The 13,779-nt window shown below is 40.4% G+C and overlaps 1 protein-coding gene across 2 annotated transcripts in view; it reads left to right on the forward strand.

Annotated features, from left to right (window-relative positions):
* The first annotated feature begins 1,897 nt into the window (after positions 1-1,897).
* The window catches only part of LOC136664969 (serine/threonine-protein kinase 32B-like), a 45,210-nt gene continuing 33,328 nt past the window's right edge, over positions 1,898-13,779 (forward strand). For both annotated transcript variants that reach the window (XM_066642495.1, XM_066642496.1), the window contains exons 1-2: positions 1,898-2,036; positions 12,616-12,671. In XM_066642495.1, coding sequence (XP_066498592.1) covers positions 1,985-2,036; positions 12,616-12,671 — 108 coding nt within the window. In that variant the 5' untranslated portion in view covers positions 1,898-1,984. The remainder of the gene's footprint in view (positions 2,037-12,615; positions 12,672-13,779) is intronic.

Below are 13,779 nucleotides of genomic sequence, written 5' to 3' on the forward strand. Positions count from 1 at the left end.
ACACAACAGCTTTAAAGTAGTGGAGGAGGAGACGGAGGGAGGCGGGCCAATGTCAGTGACGTCACAACACGCCCCTCCACACCTCAAAATTTTCTGTACTTTGTTTTTCTTTTCTCACCAGCATCGTGTATGTATACTCGTATTTACATTTTATTAGCTTCAATATCCAAACAGGAGCATATTGTAATTATACAATTACAGACTGTAGTCCACCCGTTGCTCTACATACTTTTTCTCCTGTTCTTCAAAAGTCAGGAACCCCACAGGGCAGGTATGATTTTGGTGGTGGATAATTCGCTGGTGAGAGTGGATCAGACACACTAGTGTCTCGGAAAGTTTTAAACTCCTAAATGTGATACTCTGGTTGTTGTTTTTTTGTTTTGTTTTGTTTTTTTTTTTTTTTTTTTTTTTTTTTTTTTTTTGTCTTCTGTATTTAAACGTAAGTTAGAGGATTCTGGAAAACTGTTCTCACAGCAAAACAATCTTGGCTGAAGTGTAATTTGTCTGTACGTTTTTATCCACTGTTTAATCTAATTTGTAACTCGAGATTTTTAGTTTTAGAGTCAATTCGATGTTGTAAATGTAACAGCAAAAATCATTTAATGTTAATGTTTATAGGGCAATAAAAATGTCAGAATCTCAATGGAAAAGGCCGTATACTGACCTTATGCTGAGAAAAAGTATCATTTGAGTAGCCATAGAACCACACAACATCACAGTGGGGGGAATTGCAAACATTCGCTAGGCTTTGGTGTCTGAACATCTCATAAACTACAGCCGGGCGCCAACAACATCCACAGGTCGTTTGGGAGACCGAGGAGAAAGTAAGAAGTAAGAGAAGTCCTGTAGTGACAAGAACAAGGAAAGTTCCCCAATGGGACGGGTTTAGCACAGAGTACTGGGATGGATCTGGGATAAATGACTCAATAAAATGTATTTTCGCCATAATAATGATAATAAATATAAAAATACATTTAAATACCCCAGAGAAAATAATAAATAAAACCTTGCATAAATTAAAATGTCTATTTACGTGAATTTTAAATTTATTTATATTTTATTATTTTTTTCTTTTTATGTATTAATTTATTCATTTATTTCTACAAGAATTTATTATTTGCATTCATTTATTTCCCGATTTATTTTTTCCTTGCTTTTATAGTTTATTTTAAAGGGGGCTGTCCATCAATGATGTGGAGCCTGAACATTCTTATTTAAAATGAATAAATAATTAAATTAATACATAGAAAGAAAGAAAAATAGTCAGGAAAGAAAAATACAGGTAAACAGACATTTTATTTAATGTGAAGTTGTATTTATTATTTTCTCTGGGGGTTTTAAATGTATTTTTATATTTATTATAATTATTATGGAGAAAATATATTTTATTGAATAATTTCTTAATTAATTTATTTATTTTTAGTTTTGGCAGGTTTAGTCCTCCACAGTTATGAGCCTATTTTTCTTCAAATAGACAATTCTACCCTCCCTGGTTTCTTGAGGAGGGTTTCTATACGTTTGTATGCGGATCGCTAGGGTCCGCTGAATGCGGTTTTGGAGCGCAGGGGAATCCGGTTATTAGCTGGATGGGCGGAGAGAGAAAAGCCTGATTCCCCATTCAGCACAGGAGCCCCCTTAAGGTGCATCTAGGTGCATCCTCTCTCTCTCTCTCTCTCCCTCTCTCTCTCTCCAACTGTGCATATCTCTCTGGATGCTCTCTCTCTCTCTCTTACTGTGCATCTCGATGCATCCTCTCTCTCTCACTGTGCATCTCCCTCTGTGCATTCTCTCTCTCTCTCTCTCTCTCTCTCTCTCTCTCTCTCTCTCTCTCTCTCTCCCCTATATAATGATGCTGTAGCTCGTGCCTCTGTCAGTCGTCATGTGAAGGTGTCTCGTGCGCGTCTTCGTGTTTCTAACAGAGTAGCGTTTATAACGGGCTCCATGCGCACGCGCTGTGGATTAAGGGTGGTGTGTTGGCGGGAAGATGGGCACCACTCAGTCCCACACAGCGCCCGTGTTTGAGGAGGGGGAGGACGGTAAGCAGATGTGACAGTGATGTGTGTGAGTGTGTGTGTGCGCGCGCGCGCGCGCGCGTGTGTGTGTATAATAACTTATAATAACACCAGTTGCAGGGTGTAGGATATGTTTGTGAAGGTTGTTTGTAGTGTTTTATTAAAGGTGGGTGTTTAAGCTTGGCTAACATGACGTCAGAGCTGACATAGGCTTTATTAAGTAAACAAAATTATTATGGTCAGTGCCAAACGGTGGCGCTGCAGTGTCTTTGTCACACAGCTCCGAGGTCCTGGGGTCGTGGGTTAGAATCTGTGAGGAGTGTGGTGTGTTCTCTCTGTGTCTGCGTGGGTTTCCTCCCACAGTCCAAACACACTTGTTGGCAGGTGGAATGGTGGTGCAGAACGAGTGTGTGTGTGACTGGGTGAGCATGTGAGTGTCCAGTATGTGTTCCTTCCTTGCTCAAAGTGCTTCAGTGTACTTTCTGGACCCACCACAACCCTAAACAACAGCATAACACCTTACAGAAAATGAACGAATGAATGAATAAAATGGTGAGTAGTGAAAAAACACAGGGCGGCACGGTGGACTGCAAGTAGTATCTCTGTCACGGCTCCAGGGTCCTGGGGTTTTGGGTTGCTGTCTGAGAAGTTTTGTGTGTTCTCCCAGTGTTCCGGTGCATCATAAAGGGGTTCTTCAGACTGATAGAGAATGTACTTATAGATTGTCTTAAATAGCACCTTTTAGAAAAGGGTTCTCTTTGGCATCAGAAACGGTTCCTCTATTGGTACAAGATTGACACTGAACCCATCTCTAAAGGGTGCTGTATAGAACCATCTATAACACATTGTCCATCAGTCTGAAGAACCCCTTCATGGTGCAAAGAACCCTATAATCATGGAAAAGATACTTTGAGTGTTCAGGGTTCTATACAGAAACATATGCTTTTCTAAAAAAAAAAAAAAACCCTTGTAGAACCATAATTTTAAGAGTGTACCTTATTGTATAATAACCCTAGATTTCATACACCCCATTTATTTTCCAGGACTTATATTATGTTCTTTTATTTCACACAGTTCTGTAATGAAAGATTACAGATATCCCCCTCTCCTTCCAGAGACGAGAATGTAATGAACCTTTAAGGGAACACAACTGGACTTTAACACCACTGATGTACCTTTGAAGGTGCATTACTTTGTTTGTTCCTTTAGTGACTGTAATGTACCTGTACAGTACCTTTATTTCTGAGAGTGTAGAAGAACCCCTTTTGGTTCCATAAAGGACCACGTTGCTGATGCATTTAACTGGTAAAGAACCTTGAGATCGAGCAGTGGATTTTTACAAACATTTCTTTCTGGAACCAAAAGTGGTTCTTTTATGGCACTGCTCAAAAACCCCTTTGTAGCACTCTGTAGTACCTTTATTTTGCAGCTTCCTTAATCCACACAGACACAACAGCATATGCTTCTCACTCATGAAGCATGCCCTATAGCCCCCCAGATTTCTTTCTGTATTCCAGACCTAGCATGGCATGGAATCAGCCACTCAAATGATTCTGCTCTGCTTCTGACATCAAGGGCAGCGACTTTAGAATTGCCCCACCCCCTCATCTGATTCTGTCCAATAACAGTTCTGAACCCATGTATATGTGACAGCACAAAGCACGAAGACGAGGCTAAATGCAGCAAAACAGACACACAAGCGTGGAGAAATAAGAGCACTGAGTAAAAACGGAGAAAACTAGAACAGAGGAGAATGAGAATTGAAATGAGAGCGAAAACGGCTAAAAACCTGTTCCTCACTCATCACTGCTATGTGCTTGGTGAACAGCGAGTGGCTCATTTAAAAAGAATAGGTGCTGAAAGCGGGCGTTCTGAACAGGGCTGTTTAAACAGGTGTGCTTAACAACTCTGTGCTATTTCCAAACATACAGGTGCAACTCAGTAAATTAGAATATCATCAAAAAGTTAATTTATTTCAGTAATTCAGTTCAAAAAGTGGAACTCATATACAAACCGGATTCCAAAAAAGTTGGGACACTAAACAAATTGTGAATAAAAACTGAATGCAATGATGTGGAGATGGCAAATGTCAATATTTTATTCGCATACATAGATGAACATAGATGACAGATCAAAAGTTTAATCTGAGTAAATGTAACATTTTAAAGGAAAAATATGTTGATTCAAAATTTCACAGTGCCAACAAATCCCAAAAAAGTTGGGACAAGTAGCAATAAGTGGCTGGAAAAATGAAATTGAGCATATAATGAACAGCTGGAAGACCAATTAACACTAATTAGGTCAATTGACAACATGGTATAAAAAGAGCTTCTCAGAGTGTCAGTGTCTCTCTGAAGCCAAGATGGTAAGAGAATCACCAATTCCACCATTGTTGCACAGAAATATAGTGCAGCAATACCAGAATGGTGTTACCCAGCATAAAATAGCAAAGACTTTTAAGTTTGCATCATCAACCGTGCATAACATCATCAAAAGATTCAGAGAATCTGGAACAATTGCTGTGCGTAAGGGTCAAGGTCATAAAACTCTACTGGATGCTCGTGATCTCCGGGCCCTTAAATGTCACTACACCTCAAACAGGAATGCCACTGTCAAGGAAATAACAGAATGGGCTCAGGAATACTTCCAGAAAGCATTGTCAGTGAACATAATCCACCGTGCCATCCGCCGTTGCCAGCTGAAACTCTACAGTGCAAAGAGGAAGCCATTTCTAAGCAAGCTCCACAAGCTCAGACGTTTGCACTGGGCCAGGGGTCTTTTAAAATGGTTGGCAAAATGGTTCTGTGGTCAGATGAGTCACGATTTGAAGTTCTTTATGGAACACTGGGACGCCATGTCATCCGGACCAGAGAGGACATGGATAACCCAAGTTGTTATCAACACTCCGTTCAGAAGCCTGCATCACTGATGGTATGGGGTTGCATGAGTGCTTGTGGCATGGGCAGCTTGCATGTCTGGAATGTCAGACCACATTCTGCAGCAATCACAACATCATGGCTACGTAGGAGAAGGACCCGAGTACTGAAATGACCAGCCTGCAGTCCAGATCTTTCACCTATAGAGAACATTTGGTGCATCATAAAGAGGAAGGTGCGACAAAGAAGGCCCAAGACGATTCTACAGTTAGAGGCCTGTATTAGACATGAATGGGAGAGCATTCCTATTTCTAAACTTGAGAAACTGGTCTCCACAGTGGTAAAAAATGGCCTTATCCCAAATTTTTGGGGATTTGTTGATGCCATGAAATTTTGAAACAACATATTTTTCCATTTAAAATGATACATTATCTCAGTTTAAACTTTAAATCTGTGATTTGTGTTCTATTCTGAATAAAATATTAGATGTTGGCACCTCCACATCATTATATTCAGTTTTTATTCACAATTTGTTTAGTGTCCCAACTTTTTTGGAATCCGGTTTATAGATTCATTACAAACAGTGATCTATTTCAAGCGGTTATTTTATTTTAATGGTGATAATTATGGATTACACACAATGAAAACCCAAAAGTAATTCCATCCATCCATTATCTGTAACCGCTTATCCAATTTTAGGGTCGCGGGGGGTCCAGAGCCTACCTGGAATCATTGGGCGCAAGGCGGGAATACACCCTGGAGGGGACGCCAGTCCTTCACAGGGCAACACAGACACACACACATTCACTCACACACTCACACCTACGGACACTTTCGAGTCGCCAATCCACCTGCAACATGTGTTTTTGGACTGTGGGAGGAAACCGGAGCACCCGGAGGAAACCCACGCGGACACGGGGAGAACACACCAACTCCTCACAGACAGTCACCCGGAGCGGGAATCGAACCCACAACCTCCAGGCTCCTGGAGCTGTGTGACTGCGACACTACCTGCTGCGCCACCGTGCCGCCCCCAAAAGTAATTATCTCGGAAAATTAGAATAATAAACATAAAACAATTAAAACCTGCAAATGTTTCCTAAGCCTTTAAAATGGTCCCTTAGTATGTTTCATTAGGCCACACAATCATGGGGAAGACTGCTGACTGACTGATGTCCAGAAGATGACACCCACCTGCTGTGCAAGCATATTAATGGAAAGTTGAGTGGAAGGAAAAAGTGTGTTAGAAAAAGATGCACAAGTAAAAGGGATAACCGCAGCCTTGAAAGGATTGTCAAGAAAGGCCATTCAAAAATTTGGTGGAGATTCACAAGGAGAGGAGTCACCACACACAGACGTATCCAGGGCATGGTCTACAACTGTCACATTCCTTGTGTCAAGCCATTCATGACCCAGAGACAACACCAAAAGCATCTCACCTGGGCCAAGGAGAAAAAGGACTGGACTGTGAGCTCAGTGTCCAAAGTCTTGTTTTCAGATGAATGTAAATTTTACATTTACATTTGGAAATCAAGGTCGCAGAGTCTGGAGGAAAAGTAGAGAGGCACACAATCCAAGCTACTTGAATGCAGTATGAAGTTTCCACAATCAGTGATGGTTTGGGGGGCGATGTCATCTGCTGGTGTTGGTCCACTGTGTTATATCAAGTCCAAAGTCAGCGCAGCCGTCTACCAGGAAATTTTACAGCACTTCATGCTTCCCTCTGCTGACAAGCTTTATGAAGATGCAAATGTCATTTTCCAGCAGCTTGGCACCTGTTAACAGTGCCAGAAGTCCCAATACCTGGTTTAATACCACAGTATCACTGCTTGAATGACCAGCAAACTCACTTGACCTAAACCACATAGAGAATCTGGGGTATTGTCAAGAGCTGAAGGCTGATATCAAAGCAACCGGGACTTCCATAACACCTCAGCAATGCCACAGGCTGATCGCCTCCATGCCATGCAGCATCGATGCAGTAATGCATGCAAAGGGAGCCCCATCAAAGTATTGAGTGCATCTACTCTACATGCATAGATCAGTGCATATATAGCAGAGTTTAAAAGCCAGAACATTTATGTGAAGCCTCCTTCCAGTTACAAAACCCTGACTCTGGTATCAAGGTTGATTCTGGTATCAAGGTTGACTCTGGTATTCAAGGTTTGTGTGATCCAGTATCAAGGTTGATACTGGATCACACAAACAAGCTCAGGCACAAGCCTCTGTTTTTTCTAAAAAGCAAGAATGGAAAGGTCTCTGTGGCCAGTCAGCATTCTGCAGGGTTTCCACACCACATTAAGAACATACTTGACTCAGTTGTAAGTGAGCAGGGACTAAAAACACACCCTGTTCCAGGAACCAGTACCAGATTTGCCCGTCGAAAAGCAAAAGAGACGAGTAGAGTTGAGTAGGTTCCATGCAGTGAAAAAGCACCACAAAATCCAAAAAAATTCCAAAATAATGCAGCATCAGATCCTGATAAACACCTTTATCACATCTCTGTTGGATTATTGTAATTCCATGTTTTATTGTCTGCCTTCAGAATAGCTTCATCCTCTCCAGCTCATCCAGAATTCTTCTAGATTGGTACCCACTACAAAATCTGCTCACATCCCCCATCCTTTGCCAGATTCACTGGGCATCAGATACAAAACACATCCAGAACAATATCCTACTGTTAACCTTCAAAGCACTGCATGGCCTCCTGCCTCCTTTTCTGATGTTCTTCCAGCTGTATGTCCATCTTACAAAATAAGTTCCTCTGATTCAGGTCATCCAGCTGTGCCCAGGTCAGGCTTCTGTGAGTGACAGGAAATCCTCTCTGGAATGTTTTATCTTCTTCTACCTTCTACTTCTGCTTCTTTACCTAGTACATATTCCACATTGGTGAAGTGTTTTGTTTGACCCAGTTTAGGAGCCACAGTACTGCAGTACATTCTGACTGTTTTCCCCATCCTGTTCTCCATGAAGTCCAAGCATGGTCCTGCTCATCTCTGAATTGTGGATTGTTTATTAAAGCCTGGCCCACACTACAGGATTATCCTGATTGATCTGAGGCTGATTTGCTCCTCCCAACAATTACAAGAGGTCTCCTGATTTCAGGCTGATGGTAAACATTGATCTTCCAAATGATCCTGTAGTATGTGAAGTTAAAAATCCAGTCTTTACTCCTTCGATTGTCTTTCATAGTGCTTTTCCACCAACGTGGAATGGGATCCATATGAGTTCGCAAACCTAATTTTGAAGTGTTTGTTCGCAGCAGGAACCAAAGAATAGTAGGTTTTTTAGCACCAAACATGATGACATCTGTGAGCATGTCTGATTGTGCAGGAGCAAGGAGCAATGTAGTCTTCTTATTGTGAAAAGTCGGTCCATGTTTGCTTTTTGGAGAAGAACAAAAGTCTGTAACAACAGCATACCTACTAATGCCTATCGATTAGATTATTCGCTCTGTCATCTTCTAATACTGCCACTGTGCCGCTGATTACTCCCTCTGTTGATGACGTATTCTGTGACGTTTCTTTGGTTCCGCTAAAACTTTTGCAAAATGCAGACTCGTTTGCTGAAAAGCACCAAGGTTCTTATAAGCCGAATGTTCTTTTGGTGGAGAAGCCTATCAGTGCAGTTAGGGCTCTGACTGTGAATCTGAATGAATATGAAACATGCTCAATATTTACGGCTCAGAATCCTGTACTGTGGGTGAACGCTGAGTCTCAGGTCTGAAACGACACATTAAAGTCAGGCCCGAAAGACCATAAACTAAAAAGAGTCGAGCTGGGTTACGGTTTCACTGCAATCTGCCAACTCCCACCTGCTCTCATGATGCAGCAGTTTACGAGAAACTCCTTCAAGGCTCTGTGGAGCTGTGTATCGGAGTGTGTGATCTGAAAGCGTGAGGTGCCTATTCATGACGGATCATGTAGTGTGGGGACTTTTAGGACTAACAAAGCTCAAGCACAGAAACATCTATGAAAAATATTTGGTGTGGGGTGTCTCACATCTTCAACATTGGTCAGGGTTTATAAAATCCTGTAGTGTGGGCCAGGCATAACTGCTACTGAAAGTGCCGTCTCAATTTTTATAAGTGAGTTGTTTAAGCTTAGCCAAAAATGTACCTTATTGCTGTTGCTAAATTAGCTTTGGGTGTGAGTGGGTGTGCACATCTTTGCCGTCTGTCATTGTGTTTGTGTGTGTGTCACCTTTACTGAAGTATGTGTGGGAGTGTGTGGCTGCCTGGTTCTGAGAGACAGGCTCATGCCTAAATGTGTGTGTGTGAATGACAGGCTCAGGACTGAAGGCTGATGAACTTTGCTCCGGTTCTGTCAGACCGACTCTTATGCTTCAACATTTACCAACTGTGATCATCTACAGGACCAAACACACACCAGCAAATACACTCACTCAGACACTCTCATACACACATGTAACTGCTGGAGGTGTGTGTGATGGCAGAACTGTGTGTATGTAGCAGCACAGCAACCAGAAGCTCTCACACAGCGGGACAGAGAGAGAGAGAGAGATTCACAATAACTACTTTCTTTATCAATATTGAGTGAATTTGTGAATTTTGTGAATTTGTGAATTTGAGTGTGTGTTACCCTGCGAAGGAGTGGCACCCCTTCCAGGGTGTGTTCCCGCCTTGCTCCCAGTGATTCTGGGTAGGCCCCGAACCCACAGCGTGGAACAATTGCAGACCCTGAATTGGATAAGTAGTTTTCAGACAATATGAGTGTGTGTAACCGTTAAAACATATTAAACATTTATATATTGTTTTAAATCACAGCTGTAAAAACCCTACTAATTTAATAAAATATGAAAAAAATCATTAATCATCATTAATCATTATAAACATGCAGTATTTACAGTATATCATCAGGAAATCTTTTTCAATCAGGAATTGTGATCTACCATTTCACCATCACTCCAACCTTTCCTTTAGCTGGGGAAGGGTGATCATGAAAGGTTTTGTTCCACAAACTTTTCTTTAAGAAAAATGAAGTACAATTTCACATGAATAAATTAATAAATAATATTTGGGACAATTACAAAAATTATGATGTTGGTCAGGGTTCTGTAAGTACTGACACAATACACTTGTTATGTTATGTTATTTTAGGATTTATTTATCAGGGGCAATGCACATTGAGCAGTTTCAGTTTCCACATCAGTGTAAAGGTGGCAGCTCATTTTCATCAGTAGTCTCTGGGCAGGTGATTACAAACTAATCTTTTCACAATAACAACATCAGGATATCAGTGAGTATCAGTAAAACTTCATACTGCCCATGTGCTGCTGTTCATTCATTTATTCATTATCTGTAACTGCTTATCCAGTTCAGGATCGCAGTGGGTCCAGAGCCTACCAGGAATCATTGGACGCAAGGTGGGAACACATCATGGAGGGGTCACCAGTCCTTCACAGGGCAATACACACACATTCACTCACACCTACGGACACTTTTGAGTCACCAATCCACCTACCAATGTGTGTTTTTGGACTGTGGGAGGAAACCGGAGCACCCGGAGGAAACCCACACAGACACAGAGAGAACACACCAAACTGCTCACAGACAGTCACCTGGAGTGGGACTTGAACCCAAAACCTCCAGGTCCCTGGAGCTGTGTGACTGCGACACTACCTGCTGCGCCACCTGCGCTGCTGTTCAGTCACCAGTTAATATGCAGCGTAAAATGTACTCTTTTCTAATTTAATTATTTATTCATAATTTCTTACTGTATCAATACTATGAACATTTTTAATCATGTCATATCACTGATTCCCTATGCATTTGTTTATATTGCAAATATTATCTGTCTCTTACTTTCTTGCCCCGTCTCTTCTCTGTCTCTCCCTTGGTCTTATTCTCTTTCTCTCTCTTGCTTTCTCTGTCTTTCTTTTTTTCCCTTTCCCTCTCCCTCTCTCTATTTTCTCTCTCTCTCTCTCTCTCTCTCTCTCTCTCTCTCTCTCTCTCTCTCTCTCTCTCTCACCTGCTTTTTGTTGAGCTCCTTTCATCTCGTCCCAGGGGTCACAGCTTTTGTGCTGAAACTGCTCACGGAGCAGATCTAAGCTTAAAACGCATCAATTATTCACACACACACACACACACACACACACAAAGCTGAGGGGAGGCTGTTTATTTTTCATAAATGTTAAATTTCCATTTTCTCTTTGACCTTAATTCAACTCTCATCTGATTTATTAATTAATTAATGATTGCGTATTTGTGTCCAGATACTGATGGACTAAATGAGCTGGGGAAAAGCCCTGGGTCGTAAACGACAAGAATACATCACTAAGGAAGCAATGATAAATATTTAATACAGAGTTAGTCCTCTATATAGGATCAGGTTCTGTTCAGGGAGCTTGTCTGCATTTTTCAATTGTGTTCATGTTTTTTATTCAGAAGCATCACTTGAGAATCATATTACAAAACATATTCATAAGATATTATGAAACAGATGCCCTAATGTAAACACAACAAAAATAAACACACATAAAAACCACTTACCCCAACCAACAACTGCTTCCTGCAAAATGTACGTATATGGAGTGGATCATATACCAGTTAAGAAGAAGAAGAAGAAGAAGAAGAAGAAGAAACACTTTTATTGATCCCCTTGGGGAAATTGCTTCTCTGCATTTGACCCATCGTGTCAGTGAACACACAAACACACACATTGGAGAGCAGTTCTCCACACACACTAGGGGCAGTGAACACACACACACATAACAACCTCTGTGCTTCAGCCCCCTTCAGCCGTGAATGATTTTTTTGTTGCCGGCCCTGGGAATTGAACCGGTGAACCTTCGGCCTCAAGCTGGTTTTTCTAACCTCAAGGCCCTGGCTGCCCCCATATTAACCATAGTCTCCTCTAAGAAATGATATATAAGGGTTCCAAATCTTATCAAATGCAATATGTTTGTCCTTCAGCATAAACCTAATTTTATCCAGATGTAAAGTATTTGTCTTTTCTGCAACCCTCTATTTAAATAGAGGCACTTCATCTTTTTCCCTGACATTAAGAAGATGTAACTTAGCCAAATTGTAGTCAAATCCAAAAGCTAAGTCTAGGGATCCATTGTTGTTACATATTGTGTATAGTGGAGACTAGAGCTGAGAGAATGGAAAGTGGAGTGTAGAAATAAGGAGGAGGTCATAATATTATGTATATAATCTGTATTAAATTATCTGAGAGTGAGTGCAAGCTTCCTCTGAGCCATGTGAAGCCTCCTGGAAAACTCAACACGCTTGGAGAAGAACACTACACAGAGCCATTATGGACACATTCACAGAATTAATGAATGAAGTATGTGTATTCATACTTATGACATTTAAATTTATGAACTTATTTAACTGACTGAGTTCTACTAAATTATTGAGATTAAGGACCACAATTTAAATATTTGTCCAACATTTGTATTTACAGTGTGGTTAACGCAGATGGCTACAGCTAAATGAATTTGATGAACATTGTGCTTACACTGCCACTAAGATATTTATTCTGAAAAAAGATTGCCATACAAGCTTGTTTATAATAGTTATAGTACTCTTCATAACTTTCTGTATGCTGAGTTACAATCATGGTTATTACAGCTCTGTAATGACTTATCACAGCTCTGTACTAAGTTAGAAACATTTTTTGCAGTTCTTACTGCAATACAGTATTAAAGCTGTAAGATGAGTTATGTATCTGTTATGACACTGCTTTTATTCTCTTTTTCAGTGAATTTTGACCACTTTCAGATTCTCAGGGCTATCGGAAAAGGGAGCTTCGGAAAGGTGAGGAAACATACACAAAAGAATGAATGTAATATGTAAAATGTGCTGAGGTGTGTGTGGGTGTGTGTGCATGTGTGTGCATGTTAGTGAGAGAGGGAGGGAGAGAGAGAGTGACAGGCTCAGGGCTGAAGGTTGAGGATGTCATGTACATGTGTGCGAGGCTCTGTTCTGAGAGATAAAGCCTTTCTCTCCAATTCTGTTTGGCATTTGATGGAAATGTCACCTTTAATTATGGAAAATAACTGTCCATCTCTTCTTCCTGTAGTCCTTAACATCTCTCTCTCTCTTTCTCGCTCTCTGTCTTTCTTTGAGACACTTGGTGAAAGCGCATGGATGTTTGAGTAGCTCAGTACATCAAAAGAAGACTGATGACAAATACAGCAATCAATCAAAGCAAAGTGCTTGTCATGGAAGTGTAGGACAGAGTGAGAGAGAGAAGGCATACATATACAGAGAGAGAAAGAGAGAGAGACAGAACGTGTGCTCTGTAGATTTATGAAAAACTTAAATTAAAGGGAATAAATTATCATTTAAATGTATTGAAATTTGTTATCGCTTTGTAAATGTATTATTATTTGAATGAACGAAAACGCTACATTTTGAATACGCTACATTCACAATCACTAACATCCAAATCCCATCTTTAAATCAGCCAAAACTCACACATACTTTTTGATACAATATTATTCCCAAGAACAGAATTATTCACATGCTGTTGCAACACTTTTTTGATGTAGATGAGCTCATAATGAATGCAGCGACCAATAAATTCTTTACTCGCCATTTTCACACTACATTATTAGGTTATTTTTCATTGAATAAAATGACAGTTGTGATTTACCACCAAATTAAAGAAATATTTGTTTAAAGACAATCTTTAATCATCTTGGATAGTGCACAAACTGTGCTTTGAATAAATCAATGAGCAGCAAAATAACAAAAGCAATAGCAATTTTTCTTTTAAATGTATGAACAAGAAAAAAAAGCCACACTCACACACACATACACTCACACATACACCATACACAAATAACTATTCCTTCATGATTAAATCTGGGTAAATAAGTCAAATGCATTGGTAATGATTAAGTAAACATAACATTATAAA

This window comes from Hoplias malabaricus, chromosome 13 (assembly GCF_029633855.1).
Source record: "Hoplias malabaricus isolate fHopMal1 chromosome 13, fHopMal1.hap1, whole genome shotgun sequence".
Lineage (NCBI taxonomy): Eukaryota > Metazoa > Chordata > Actinopteri > Characiformes > Erythrinidae > Hoplias > Hoplias malabaricus.